We start from the raw sequence: 15,982 nt of genomic DNA, 5'->3' as shown, positions 1-15,982 counted from the left end.
AATATTTGCCTGACCGCGTTCTTACTTTACACCCTAATAGAAGGAAGCAATAGAGAGGACGCCACATCAAGCTTTACTCTTCTCATCTTAAAGAACGTTGTTCCCCCATTTAAATCAAGTTTTGCAATTATGTTTCAGAGTTGAAATACTGTACCTCAAAAATTTGTGTTCATGGAAGCTTGCCTTGCGCAATTAACTACAAGATCCTGGTCTGTTTCAATCCCTGCCCCATTACATTAACCTGTACATGTTTTATATTGTTATCCATAATTCATATTACATAGGCCTACTCCTGCTTGTCATAAAAACCACGCTGGCCTGACCTTATTTATAATGCTAAGGAGCAGAACTTGAGGTGTTAATGCACTCTCATATTCCACCTGGCTCTCTGTACTGACACCTAATTCCTGGGCAATACATTAGCCATTTTTATTTCCTTTCTCTGCAGTTCTGATAATATCAGGATTAACAAAACAGTTTGGAGCTTCTGTTGCACAATAGTTGCCGGATAGCTTTAGTGGTTTTCGTATGTTTTTTGCATGACCTTCATTGTTTTTGTTACACAGAGTGTTTGCATAGATCATGGGAATTTCTCATGGATATTATTTCTGGCACATTCCTCACCTTGTGAATGATCTCCACAGGCCTCAGACTGGGAGGGAAAACTTTCCACCACTATGGCTGTCCAGCGCCACCGGGTGGTGCCATACAGTACAAACCATGACACTGGAGTACATTAGGTGCCAGTCGATGCACTGGCATCACCCATCAGTTCCTGCTTTTCCACGCCTCATTGCCCGCGTCTAGGGATTTGTCTCGGTTTCTCACCAAATGAAATTTTGTCAGGAACTAGGTAAAATGTGTCCTCCTAAACATTCAGGTTTGAAACGGCATCACAGATGCTGTAACAAGATGTCCCACTTGGATACACATGACCATTGAGCATAGTGTTTTGGTTCTACTTGCCACCAAAGGTCATGAGGGCTCAAGAGCTGTTTGTAGCTGAGGCCTGCAGGTTTACGCCTGAGCAATCTATTTCACTCACAGGTAAGTCTCCTCAAGGGGAATGTTCTCCAAAACGATATTCCCATAAAAAACACGAAGTGCCATAGAAAGAAGTCCTCTTATTCGTCATGAAAACCGTCCTACTCTGGGTGTCATTCTGCATCTCAGTGCTGTTCTCCGGTGCCAAACTCTTCCTTTTCACCAGAGTTGATACCAACCTTGACACAAATGAGACCCGAATTTCTGGATCCCTCTGCAAAACTTGTACAAGTTGAACCTATCCAACTGGCTATGCTGTATCTGTTCAGGACTGCTCCAGCATCCTCTGGACCATCCTCCAAGAGGGAGCTTATTCTAGCAGGCTTTGTTACTCACATCCCAATGCCTCTAGATGCCACTCTTCCACGGGCTCCAGCTCCTTAAAATTAGCCGCAGTCTACCAAGGTGCCATCATCCCTCTGTACCAGGGCAGGCATTGCCCACATAGTCGACTACTATGTTGCCTTCAAAGTTCTTATAAGGTCATGAAAATGATGCATTGGGTGATAACCTTCTCCCCTATAGCAATGATGCTGGCTTGAGTCAGGAGTTAGAAAATGTGAGTGGACACTTCAACAGAAGGAGATAGTACCTCCCATTCTGGTCCTGCTTCAGAGAAAGTTGAAGCCTTGTAATTGATATTGACCTTTGCGGTTGAAAAGTCTAACTTTTTGGCTGAGATCATACGGACCGCCTCATCATTATGCAGTGGCATAACGAAACTTGAGGGGGCCTCCCTGCAAGGCACGTGGAGGGGCCCAATCTGGGCTCAATCAGGAGCTCTGCAGCCAGAATGCTGTGTGGAGGGGGCCCCCGCACCACGGGGGCTGCGGAGGTCTGTGTTACACCTCTGCATCAGTGAAAGAGCCCTTGCATCCATTCAACACAGGGCATTTTTCGTCCTGTCATGGGTGCATGGGAGATATCTTTTTTTTTGGCCCCGCAGTCCACGGACAGATAGCCCAACCCCATTAGCCTTCGTAAATACCACAACTTGTTGTCTTCTCACTTGTCACAGAAAAGTCTGGTTGTCTACATTTCCTCCTCAAAGCAGAACACAAATGCCTTTCCTACAATGTCTCCCGACAGAGAATCGAAAAAGTTTGACTCTACAGGTTGAAAGATCTTTACTTTACTAATTATGCCCATAAATCCAACCTCGCTCCCTCACAGGGCAAACCTTTAAAGGGGCTTTGCTTGAAATGAACCGTATTAAGTCTTCTCCTCCTCCTCTGAGGATAATCAACATTGAGGAAACTCCTCTGCCTTGTGTGATTGGGTCTCGGATCCCAGTTTTGGAGGTCTTATGTCTGCCTGACCACATAGCCTTCCACATCCCGTTGTTTCATAATGCTTGATGGTGGGTGAGCACTGCTCGGTGTTATCTGAGGTCAAGGTGGTTCCAGCAACAGAAGAGACTTACTGCTGAAGTGCGTTCATCTTGCTCTGTGTTGGTGGATGACCCCTTCAACCTTTTTGTCGGTCAGTCCTCCAGAGCCTCAGGCCTCCATGATGAAAGACACCTCCTCACTTGACTGGGGTGCACAGGACTGTGTTCAGCATCAGAGCAGCACCTGCACATAATGTTCTCAAATACAGGTAGTCGGTTTTGCATTGAGGGCATTTTTGCCTTTCATGTCAGGGAGCTACATTCACATTCTGTCGTACAACGTCACCACTGTCCATCATGTCAACAGACAGTAGCACAGTGTGGGATCATAGGCCCTTCATTGGGAGGTGATTCGTCTGTAGAAGCGGGTTCCTGTAACAAGAGGACATTTAGCCACCTCTCACTGGAGAACCATGAGTGGGAACTGCATCCTGAAGAGATGGAGGTGATCTTCTCAAGATTGTGGTGTTCAGCATGGATCTCTTTGCCAGAGCCCAAAACACAAATTGTCCTCAGTTCTGACCCATACATTTAACTCTAAATGGTTCCCTTGTGTGTGCCTTCAAGTTCATCTGATCTCATTGTCTGCATTACACATTTCTACATTTCTACTGATACAATGTCTGTCAAAAGTACTGCAGCAGCTGTGAGAGGATCAGGAATAGTTCATTCTCTTTTCCCTAAAATGAACTTGGAGGATCTGATACACCTGACTGATAATGATGTGGCTGTCATCTTGGCAGATACAAAACCTTCCATTAAATCACCCTAAAAAAAAGTTGCTATGCTATGTTTGTCCAGTTGTACAAGTCAGAAAGCAGTGACCCTTTAAGTTTCGCCTTTGCAACCTGTTGCGATTTTTGTTTTCTCTTACACAGTAAGGTCTGGCAGTGGTGACTTTTAAGGGCTAACTGGCTCTCTGCCTTCATACATTTTCCTAATCAACCTTGAAAGTTTAAATCAACATTAGTAGTGCGTTTTCTGAAAGGTTTGCCCTTTGCTCGTTCCCTCCAACTCTATTTGTTGATCCCCTCCGGGATTTGGACCTTTTTTTTACTGCCTTCATGGTTTTCTGCTATGATCAGATGTGCAGGTGTGCTGTTCATGTTCTTAGCCTGAAAACAGTTCTGTTGGTGACAATCGCTGTAGGGAGCAGGGCCAATTAACTTCTGGCCCCATCTATCTGTCCACCATTTGCAGTTTTCTCTCTGGATCAGTTGGTACTTTGCACCTGCCTATCCTTATTACCCATAATGGTTTCTGCATTTCATACGGCTCAATCTATTACTCTTCTATGTTTCTTCCCTCCTTCACATTCAGCCAATCAGGAGGAGCGACTTCATAGACTGGACCCCAGGGGTGCAGTGTCTAATTGCATTGAATCTCATCACAATAGAGTGGATGATCAGCTCTTTGTGGTCCTTGCTGGAGCTAGGAAGTGCAAGACAGTGACCAAATGCGCAATTTCTCACTGAGTCATCCTCTGTATCAAGAACTGCTATGCCCACTATGGTTGCTTCCATGGCCCTTTCCAGAGGTGTCATGATTGCTGACATCTGAGGTGCGTCTGCATAGTTATCTTTGCATAATTTTACTAAGAACTATTGCCTCAACTCTCAGGTAAACCTTCACCACCACTTACATAAAAGAAGCACTTCCCATATTGTACCTTCTTGTTCAAGGAATACTTTTCAATGAAAACCCAATACAGTTAAGTAATTTTCACCGGCTATGCTCCACATAACATTTTATTGTTCACACTTAAACCACTCCTTGTTGTTTTAGGTCTGGTGGTAGCCCAGACCTTTTGATTTTAATAAAAGTATACATAATGTGTTTTCAACCAGTCTTCTTCATTTGTCTGTTGTTGTGTCATTCACATTTTTCTTCTGCCCACAAGAGCACACAGAATGGGCAACGGACAGCCCACTTCAGCCTTTGACAAACTTCATTCTGAGTGAAGGCCTTCTACCCTTTAAGAAGCAGCATATCCGCACACAACGAAGTTCCCTTCAGGGCCGGGGACTACTATGGCAATGTGTGCTTTTAGAGACCAAAATAATAATTTTGCTTTTTTCCCATTTTCTTTAATGTTGGTTGATGTGTTATAAAAAGCCATGGCAAAACAAAATAAACAAGAAATTAACATAGCAAAAGGCTGGCCACTAACTTTAGACCAATTCGCTTTGGCACTGCTTGTGTTTTTTCAAACCTTGCTAAGAGAATGTGCTTGGAGAATGAAAAAATGGATACGTGTATAGCGCACTACTCACCCGCAAGGGTCTCAAGGCGCTTGTACGAATACCGCTGTGGAACCCATCCTGGCTTTCCCTGTGAGGCGTCCACTCCTGGGCACCCCCAAGGTGAAGCCAGGCATCCTTAGCGTTGTGGGGGCCGTTGTGGAGATTAAGCAAGCTATTGCCCAGAGTTGCAGAGTGGGACTCCATGATTGGAATAGGCACCGAGGCGAGAATTATCAGGTCCGTGAATTTTGAGCCCAAGACCCGCCGAGGCGGGGAATTGAACCCTGGTCCCGGGCTAGACTTCTGCATCAGGGTCTGCCGCTCTAACCATTGAGCCACACTGCTCCACTTCTCCAGAATGAAGTATTCAATCAACCAAGAAGATGTCAAGGATTAAATTAGTGTTGATGTTACATATCCTCTTTCTCCCAGAAATGTATCCCCTCGGCAGAAGGGCTACATTTTTAGTGTACATGAAACCTGCGCCCATTTCTGCATATATTCGGTGCGCTGAGTATCTACGTAAGCCTGCTTGTGTGCTCTCTGACTGCATGTGTATTGTGGGTCTGTGGTTCGCAGTGTGTATGTGTTTATAGGTGATTGTCTAATAGCCTGTAGTCATGGTTTGTTGTAGGCTCATGCACACAGGTATAGGTTTGAACTGTTATGTGTGTATGTAAGTGTGTTCGTGAATGCACATGGATTTTGAAGATGTGTTGCTCTGTAAATGCGCAAGTACCTTTGATCGTGACAGTGTGTGTTCCTCCCTTATTGCGAGATTGCAAGTAGTCCAGAACACAGCGGCCCGTCTTGTACTAAATCAGCCACCCCGTACACCATCGAAGCCTCTTTTGAACACCTTACATTGGCTACCTATTAAACAAAGGGTGAAGTACAAGATTGGATGTACTATACATAAGAGCCTCCAGAACAGAGGGCCTGAGTATCTAAACAGCAGATTCTCCCTCTATAAACCTGTACGGTCCCTGAGATCTAGTGACCAAGCCTTACTACAGGTCCCAAGAGCTAGAAAGACCAGGCAAGGTGGAAGGGCGCTATCCAGCCTCCCTCTCTCTTTGAGACTATGCCAGGACTATCTCCCGTTCAGAAAACTGTTAAAAACCTTCCTTTTTTCCAACTAGTGATATCTGTGTACTTACTGCCACAAGCTGTAAAGGTGTTCAAGGCGCGGAGATACTCCTTCGGGAGGTGATCCTAGCGTGGTATAAACCCGTAAATAAATAAATAATAAATAAATATTCATGCAGCATGCAAGAGCCACACCTATTAACTTCAGTAATGTTGGTTTGAGTGATACTCTTCACAGGAAGAATTAGGTTTAAGAAATTGTTATCTTCTTGCTGAAAATCCTTCATAGTTCAACGGAACAACTAGTATCTAAAGCCGGGTCTGGTGACTCAGTGGACTACTGCGTCTACAGCAGGGGCCTGTGTTCGACCTTATGGTCACAGGTTCAAATCCCGGCTGACTACTCAGCCTTTCATCCATCTGAGGTCGATAAAATGTAACAACAAACATCTGTTATTCAGCGCCACGATACCGGTAGGGGTGAACTTGCGCTTTACAAATACACATGTTATGGTATGTCATGTTATGTTATTTTCCTTCCCTTTGTTAAACTTTGGTTACCAAGAAACAGCCGGTAATCTGATGTTGCTGTGAAGGTTATTTTTCTTTGTAGGCCATCACGATAATGTTAGTTTACCTCATTTAATATAAATTGTAAAGTAATGACCTCCCTTTTTTGCCCCTTTAGATGTCAACTGCACAGTTCTGCAACATATGCAGTGCCAAGCACCGAGGCCCAGGCAGCGCCATTTTAGAGATGAAAAAATAGCATGACTTCATTCTTATACTGCGGATGTCGTTTTATGTTTCGTCTGGAACTAATATGAAGTTACGTTGTCAATATTGTATTGGAAAAACTATAGATGTGCAGGAGAAAAGCTTATTTGTGTTGTTGTGTATCTACTGGCAGATAGCAGGTAGATATACGTTATCTCTGTAAAATCCATATACACATATAAATGTTCTTTAGCTTTGTACACAATGTCATTTACACTGTATTTACACTGTATTTTCTGAAATAATTTAATCATTAAACTAAGACAAATAAAAATATTTATTGTGATTTATTCCATAGTACAATTGTATACTAAGCATCACTATTTAGCAAAAGTGACTTCCACCTTCCACTAATGCATTATAACAAGACCAGAACTCACCTTTGACTTTGTTTCAATAGTTGATCGTATGTTTTGGATTTTAACTGACTGTTCATCATGGTTTTTCCCTAAACTTGCTTTTGATTTCTTATGTTACCCCAGAAATTAAAAGGATAAGCCGAAAATGTTTTACTCATGTTTGCTAAAATCTTTTGATTAAGGGCCGATGTATATATGAGTGGTATGTATACTCTGTTGAAACGATAACAGAGTATTACGTACTGCCAATATGAAGGTTTGCCCGCCTGATTTAAATGCGGACTGACCTTCAACTTGGCCTTGGTGGACACTACTCTGCCTCCATCGTGGCTAAACCTAATCCGACAGCCCTGGGAGTAAGGGCCGTTGTAGAAATAGCTAAATGTCGCCCACCCGATTTGGATGGGCGGTAGTTATTTTTTTACTGTTTCTTACCGCCAGCTAAAACCTAGTGGAAAGCATCTGTAAAATAATTATAATAATCCCCCCACCTTGGGAGAAGGCTCTTATGATGAGGGAAGCATAATATGTTTTCTTTTCATAAAGGAAATCTCATTTTGCAATTTTTTTGTTGAAAATGAAAAAGGATTACTGTATGCAGCGCTGGGATTGGTCTGAGCGCCTCGGTTCGGCACTCAGACATAAACTCGGAGCCTGTGTTGGTTTCTCCACCCAGCTGTACATCACAGCTTGGGTGTAGAAATGCTAAGTCCGCATGACGGTTTGGCCGGCCCCCAGAGACAACCAAACCGACATGCACACTTGACAGTGCCCACCAGTCACCCCTCCTGCCAAATTCTGCAGCTGCAGCATCAGTATGGGGCCAAGGCCCTCCCTCGGCTCAGAGCCTGCAGGACGAAAAAATAAATGATAGAAAAAAAAGTATTATCATTTTATTTTTGTCCTTTGCCTCTGCTGGCTTTCAGCAGGTGGGGGTGACACTCCTTCGCCATACTGGAGGAGCCGCCCATGTCTAGGACTCAGTCACTCTACAAATTGTTGCAATGTTGATGTCAAAATTGCACCTACAACACCAGAGACAATGAAGAAGAAAGATGTCAAGTTCAGAGCATCGTTTCCACAATACAACATGGCTCATATCTTGTTCTCGAGGACCAGTGTTCCACCTAAGCCGCCATTGGTCTTTGTACCTAAGTATGGTTGTTTGACAATAGCAGGAAAATGGGCAGATTTGACTTCCCTGAAGCAGTTCTGCTACTCTCTTTAAAGAATACCTGTATTCACTGTGGCCTACTATCTAAATCTTCTTCAAACATTGCTATTCCTCAGACAGAGGTTCCTTCATGTAAGGGCCTTAAACCCCAAAGAGGAAGTCAACCTGCGTCCAGTGTCTCTTAATGTTTAAAAAAAATGTTTTTATCCAAATAACACAAATACCCAGGATACACAAGTCATGTGAGAAGATACAGAATGATTTCAAGTTACAACCACAACAGGATGGGGTGGCCATATTACCAACAAATGGAGCGATCATCATCCAATTACAGTCAATAAGGGCTGCATTTATGCAGTGTGGACCTCTCCATACACATGCTGAGTAAAGTCTTATCTTTTTGCTTTCCCTGAACCTTCCTGTGCCGGGATTATTGCTTCTTCCTCGTCTCCCATTATCAGCCCATAGTAATTCAACCAAGGGGTCCAGATCTTTTTGAATTTGCGTGGGCACCCCCTAGTCTTATATGTTACTCTCTCTGCTACCATGTATTCGTCCATACAAGCTTTCCATTCAGTCAGTGTGGGGGTTCGGGGTTCCCCAGTAGTGGGCCATGCCTCTTTTGGCTACCACTAGCCCTAGGTTGCATAAAAGAGGTTTGCTACGTGGTAGGTCTATTTCCGTGGGGATTCCTAGTAGGACGTACTTAGCCTCTAGTTCCAGTTGTGCCCCTAGTATATTGTTCAGTTCCCCCATTATCTGAACCCAGTATGTCTTTGTTACTGGAGTCCCATAATATATGAATGTATATGCCCAGCTCAGCCTTGCATCGTAGGCATTCAGGTGTATCTGCTCTCCCATAGCATGCAGCTGTGCTCTGTCGAAGTAGACTCTATGTAAAATCTTTAAATTGTATGAGACACAGCCTCTGCTTTATGGCCACCTCCCTTGGGTGCATTAGGGCCGTCTCCCAATCAATGTCTTCCAGCAGTCCTGTAGTGTTCTCCCATTTGGCCCTGAGTGGTCCTAACTTGTCAGGGATGTTTTTAAGTATTGTTTTGTATGACCATTTGATGGCTTTATTGGAGATTTCTTCCTGCAAAAGTCTACCCTCCAAGGGGGAGAATTCGGGGATCTCTGTTGTGTCCAACCCCTCTGCCCCCCATGCTTGCTTCAGTCTGAGATCGGCATATCTTTGGGTTTCCTTTAATTGGAATGTGTTCTTAAGTGTGGCAAATGGTGCGAGGGTATCTCCTACCAGTATATCTCCCAGCTTGGAGATTCCGATCATGTCCCACTGTCTAAAGCCTTGGTGTTTGCCAATTTCTGGCAATCTTGTTCCTTCCCACAGGGGGGGTTTCTCTCGAGAGTATTGTGTCCCACTTCATCTATCTCTATTGCTGCCTTCCAGGCTTCTATGACCCATTGAGTAGCTGGCAACAACCGGCTAGTGCCCATGCCTCTGTATAAGTAATGTATATGTACATGTGTATGGTGTCGAAATTGAAGCCTCTCCAGTGCATATGTGGGATGGTCTCTTGTGGTATGTCCCCATTCATTGATGATCACTAGGTGGACCTCCTTGTAGTATACTCTTATATCAGGTAGAGCCAGGCCTCCATTATATTGGTTTTGTTGGAGGGTTTGCAGCGCCACTCTTGGGTGCGCCCTGTCTCACAGAAGTGTGCGTAGTGCATTGTTTATTGCTGTAAATACTGTCTCTGATATCTTACAATAAGTATTTTGTAGTATGTACAACAGCTTGGGGAGCGTAATCATCTTATACCTGGTGGCTCACCCCATAATGGTCAACGGAAGTCGCCTCCATCTCTCTATGTCTTCGTGGAATTCTGCTAGGACTCGCTTATTATTCTGTGCCTGGTTCACTGCCTCACTGGTGGTAATGTACATGCCTAGGTAGCGGAACCCTTACTGGACCACCGGTAGATATCCCAGGATTTCCTGTCTATTGTTGTGTCCCTCCACTGGGTATAAACTGGATTTGTACCAATTATTTTATACCCTGCATGATGGGCATACTCGTCAAAAATCTGTAGGACCGTTGGGAGTGTCCTGGTTGGGTCAGTGACATATAGCAAACTGTCATCTGCATAAAGCGAAATTCGCTCTTCGCCCAGTAGGTCCACTTCATCCCTAAAGCACTTATTGCCGGGTGGGATCTAATTACACAAGCCAACGGCTCCAGGGCTAAGGCAAAAAGTAGAGGGGATAGGGGACATCCCTGTCTAGTGCCTCAACTCACTGGTAAGCTTGTTGAAGGTAACGCAAACCCTCGCCTCTGGATTTGTATAGAGTAGCGCCACCCATGCCATGAAAGCGGGCCCAAATCCAAACCTCATTAAAGTTTGTCTCATAAAGGGCCAATGAACAGTGTCAAATTCCTTCTGGGTGTCAAGGGAGAGGCACACATGTGGGCTGTCCCTGGCTTTTATCACGAAGGTTTCGGCATGTGGCTCGTTTCTGCATGAAGACGGATTGGTCCCAATGTATGAGGGGGGTAATAACTGCCAGATGGTGTGTCGCCAGAATGGTCTCCAGGACTTTATTCTCTATGTTAATTAGCGATATAGAGCGATAGGACCCGCACTCCTCCGGTGGCGTTCTTGTTTTGTGTTGTAGGAAGGTGGATATCTGACTATGGTTACCCCCAAACATTTTGCCTGGTGTTTAATTGGTTTTTGACATAGTTGGCCTGGGATCCTGCTATTCAGGGCCCCAGTCTAATTGCTCTCGCCTTAAAATGGACTCCATGTACCTTAGGTGCATACACAATTGGAACTGGTTCACCTTATTGGCCCCTGTAACAGTGTACCCTAGGTACCCAGGTCATAGGTGCACCCAAGGCCTACCAGGGGCTGCAGCATGGATTGTGCCACCCCTGGCCTGGCCTCCATATTTGACACAACTGGCTGATCACTCAGCTGGGGTAAGTTGGTGTAATCACCTCTTACTTAGATATAGTATCCCTATATCTAACCCTAAACTGGACACATATGTTCCTATCAGCCACTCCTATGGAAGGCCTCATCAATCCTGGAGGCAGAGTGCTTGGAAATATGTGAGGTGGTGCTCTAGCATGAGCTGAGCCTGTCTGCAGCTGTCGGGAACCACTCCCTAAGCTGTTCCGGGATATTGCCATACCATATACTCTTAAGTGCATTATAATCCTCGCGGTTATATGCTATCTTTGGTTTGGCTTTATCAAAACATGTCGAGTAAGGTGTCATACGAATTGGAATACTATCCCCTCGACAGTTCTGTCGACGGGGATAGCATTCCACCCTTCTAGAGGGACACGACATGTGTGTAGCCTTAACCCCGGTTAAAGTTAACCAGAGCCTCAGCATCACAAAATGGATGCTGCCACCACAGACACAGGTCTGACCTCCTGCTGCTGGGAGTCCTTCCAGCGAGGGAGGCTTGGACAAAGGGTTTCCTGCCTTGAGAGGTGCGAGCACCACCCCAGACAGGGTTTTGTGTATTGGGTAGGACAGGGCTGAATAGAAACAGACATGCCCGGGGCACACAAGGTGTCCCCGTGCATAAGCCAGTCCAAACCGGTCCTGGGACTTTCCAGACCCAGGCCTGGCGAGGAGCTGGACAAAGGAAAGGGGGTGTAACCGCCCCCTTCCTTGTTCCTCCCAGAGGAGGGACCTAGTAGGTGATCCACCCCTCAGATTGGGAATAAGAGTGGGAGCAGTGCCATTGCACAGCAGATCATCCTGAATCAACTTGAAACGAAGAAGACGACTGGACTTCGACATTCTGCTGCACAGAAGACTGAAGAGCATCTCCCTTGTGGCCTAGGAGTGGCCACCCTGTGAACACAGGCACCAACCAGCAACTCGACGTCTGCTTTGCTGCCACCTCTCGCCAAAGCCCGAGCCCAGAGCCTGACAAGATCCAGACTCCCAGACTTCTCACAGCCCGATCCACAGTCCCTGCAAAGAAGGGACCCGTGGAGGCACCGAGAGACGTGGGACCGGACCTCTTGAAAGACCCCCGAGAAGCTGACAGCGCAGCATCCGAGGCACCCTCGACGTTGTGCTTTGGGGACTGAGAACCCCCACCACCGAGCCGCCCTTGCACCGAAGATCAGCCCCCAGCATCTCCACGATCTGCGTGGGGCCCTTTTGCATTGTGCCACTCGACGCGCCATCCCGGCCACTAGCCACGTGGTCGGCGGCCATCTTGGCGACGAAACCGACAAACTACACTGCGGGTCTGGTTGCTCCAGACTTGCCCTAGCTCCTGTAGAAAGGAGCCCCCGCTCTGACCTTGCTGGTCCGAGTGGTAAGCATTTTCCGATTCCTGCGTGGCTTGCATTAGCCAAGGCCTGTTTGCTCCGATCAAGTTGCCGACACCGCCAACAGCGAGAAGCCTGCGTGGGACAGCTCGTGACCGACTCCTGGACGTCCTCGGCCCCCGGTGTCTACGTGGCTGCAGAGAGAAGCTACACCTCAACGCCTGTTTGCACCCGACATCACCTGGTTCCAATCTGGTTCCACGGTAGTCACTGGCTAGTGACTTTGAACGTTGTCCCCTCTGCTTTCAGGTCTTCACATCTTCAGATCCACCCTTGGATCCACCGGAACTCTTCACATCGAGCCGCCTGCAGCATCTTCAGCTCCAAGCACCATCGACCAGCGTGACGAAACCCGACACTACTTCGACCCTGTGCACCCGCTTCCTGTGGGTGAGGTAACTCAGCTCCGCCGGTGTTCCTACACTGGTACACATCTCAAGGGCCTGTGTCTTAAGTTTCAGCGTTCTAGGTCACTCGGAAGGTTCAGAACTAACTAACTTTGTACTTTTTACGCACCATAGACTTTACATTGGTGAGTGTGTGCACTTTAAACACTGCACCCGAGTCCCGCGGGCCTTTCCCGACTTAGTCACTGCTAGTCCCGAACAGCTCCAGCGATTCCCAAGGCCCTAGGCCTGTTTCCTTTCCGATTGGTATCTCTTATACCACTTTCTTAGTATATGGTTTAGGTGGCCCCTAGGGCTCATCCATATTGTGCAACTTTTGTGTATTTTAAACTGTCTTGTGTTCAACGCTTGTGCTTCTGTGCTCATAAAGAGTCCAGGGGATACTTTTAGTTAATAAATGAATATATATTTTCAATATATATCTGTGTGGTGTCCTTTCATTTGGTATTCAAGGGGGTTGTGTATGGTAATACAGCTGGCTTCACATGCCTTTCAGAGTTTAGCCTAAGACTGCTTTGTCCACGTTACCACTAGGATAACTGGTCTATAAGGTTGACTTACAACCAATCATGATAAGGGTTGCTTGGCATGGTACAAAGTGATCACTAGAATTAGTGAGCATTATATACCAGGCCAACTTCTCACATTGGTGAGCAGCGGATTGGGATCTGAGCTTGCTGTTGTTTTACCATTACAATCTTTGAGATTATCATTTAAAAGATCATACAGGTACCTGCTAGGTACATATAAAACAAGACTAGTATACTTAAGTTCTACTGAACTTAGTTGTTGTAGAGCAAAGGGAGTAGCACACCCTGACTACAACTACTAGATAGGTTTAGTAGGTAAACACCAGTGTAGGTAGATTGCAACACATCCACCCACACTAGAGCAATGTCTGGAGCAGAGGGTTCCACTGGGAACATCCCTGTTGAGAGTGACCCTCCAAGGCACCATCCAAATTTGCTATTTTTTCCTTTAAGGAATTAATACAGCTTTGTGTCTTAAGGGGTCTGAGGACAGAGCCTTCCCCTACCACAGACCACCTTAGAGAGATCTTGGACCAGTCTGAGACTCTAAAGACCTCTAAGGCAGACCCCACAGGGGATGCTGAAGGAGGCCATCCTTCAGAGGATGACACTGTAGGAACCCCTGTCCCTATCATCCTGGTAGATGAGGAAGCCCCCATCACTGGAGCTCCTCAGGTAGATCCAGAGGAGGAAGAGGAAGAAGAGACAGAAGAGGGGAGCAGTGAGTCAGATGATGACAGAAATAGTCAGGTGCTGGTCAGTAGACTGAACCAGGCTAACTTAAGCCTATTTGGGACTGAATCTGGGAACAACCCATTCAGACCCCCAGGTGGACTTAACCAGAAGCCTAGGAGGAGAAGGACTCACTCGGGTGACTCTAACAACTCCCATGCTTCTAGAGGTTCTCATGGTCACTCCAGAAGGGAGATGACTAGCCCTCAGAGAAGGGAACATGAGGCCAAAATGAGAGAGGCTGAATTGAGGACCCAGAGACAAGAATTAGAAGTTGCCCTGGCCCAAGAGAAACTTGCTAGAGCAAGACAGCCTAGAGAGAGTGGATTAGGATCCACTGGTGGCAGCACTATCCAGAAGGATAAAGACAGGTCCTTTGATACAAGAAACCTGAGTAAGATTGTGCCCCCCTACAAAGCTGGGGATGATATCCACAAATGGATGACTGCACTTGAGAGAGCCTGCATGGTACAGCAGATCCCTCAGGAGCAGTGGGCAGCGATCTTGTGGCTCTCCTTTGAAGGTAGAGGCAGAGACAGACTCCTCACAGTTAGTGATGGGGATTCTAGAAACTACATGGTCCTGAAGAGTGCTCTGATTGATGGGTTAGGCTTAACCACTGAACAGTACAGGTTAATGTTCAGAGATACCCAGAAGACGCAGACTCAGGACTGGTCTGAATTTGTTGAATGTGCCACTAAGGCTCTGGAGGGCTGGTTGCTGGGAAGTAAGGTTACTGACTATACAGGATTGTATAATTTAATTATGAGAGAGCAAATCTTAAGTAATTGTCAAAATCAGCTTCTACATCAGCACCTGGTTGACTCTGATCTGACCTCCCCACAAGAATTTGGTAGGAGGGCAGACAAATGGGTCAGAACCAGGATCAGGCCTAAGAACCAGGGTGGTGACCAAAAGAAAGAGACTACCAAGCCTCAAGAGAAGGGTGGGGATAAAAGCAAGGAAAAGACTTCCCCAGGGCCCCAAAACTCCAAGAATGGGGGTGGGTCCCAAGACACTTCTTCAACCCAGAAAAAGCCTTATTGTCATGCCTGTAAACAGGTTGGGCGTTACAAAACAGACAGCTGTTGTCCCAAGAATGGCAATAAGGAGAATATACCTCCAGGTAAGGCTCCAACACCTCCTGTCACTGTTAGCAGTGGTCCCCTGGGTGGTGGGAGCAGCCCCAAGAATTTGGGAGGGTTTACTTTTGGAGGACAGGTGGACTCTGGCCTATCCAGGTCCCCTAACTCAGATACTCTTGTCTATGAGACTGGCATGGGGTTTGCCAATTTCACTGCTTGCCCAAACACTTTGAGCAAGTATAGACAGGAGCCCCTCATCAATGGCTTGAAAGTTGAGGCCTTCAGAGACACAGGGGCTAGCATCACCATGGTGGCTGAATGTCTAGTCCCTTCAAGGCAACTTTTACCTGATGCCAAATATCAGGTGACAAACATTGATGGCATAGAAACCAATCATCCCATGGCAGTAGTCAATCTTAGCTGGGGAGGTGTCACTGGCCCAAAGAGAGCGGCAGTGTCAGCAAACTTGCCTGTAGATTGCCTACTGGGTAATGATTTGGAAATCTCAGCCTGGGCTGAGGTTGAACAGCAAACCCATTCTAGAATGGTAAATCTCCATGGAAAGGTTAGTGGGGCTGTGATGGCTACAGCCCCAATCCAAGATGTTCTTCCTGAAAAGGTTGGGAGGGATGAGCAAACCTCAGCCCCATCTTTAGCTAACTTCCCTCCTGAAAAGAGTAGCAGGGCTGTACTGGTAACAGCCCATACCCAAACTGAGTCTCCTCCTGAAAAGGTTGGAGGGGCTGTGATGGCCACAGCCCAAACTCAAACAGATACATGGGTAGTGAAGCCTGAAATGATGAATCACTCCACCCAAACTGAGAG

General features: G+C 46.3%; 1 protein-coding gene across 1 annotated transcript in view; it reads left to right on the top strand.

Annotated features, from left to right (window-relative positions):
* The window catches only part of VPS41 (VPS41 subunit of HOPS complex), an 876,961-nt gene extending 870,144 nt beyond the window's left edge, over nucleotides 1-6,817 (top strand). Inside the window, exon 29 of the mRNA XM_086964855.1 lies at nucleotides 6,455-6,817. Within this exon, the coding sequence (XP_086820981.1) occupies nucleotides 6,455-6,535 (81 nt within the window). The 3' untranslated portion in view covers nucleotides 6,536-6,817. The remainder of the gene's footprint in view (nucleotides 1-6,454) is intronic.
* The last annotated feature ends 9,165 nt before the right edge of the window (nucleotides 6,818-15,982 follow it).

The sequence above is a fragment of the Lissotriton vulgaris genome, chromosome 4_1, assembly GCF_964263255.1.
Source record: "Lissotriton vulgaris chromosome 4_1, aLisVul1.2, whole genome shotgun sequence".
In the NCBI taxonomy this organism is placed as follows: Eukaryota; Metazoa; Chordata; class Amphibia; order Caudata; family Salamandridae; genus Lissotriton; species Lissotriton vulgaris.
This window is presented reverse-complemented; position numbering and strand designations above follow the sequence as displayed.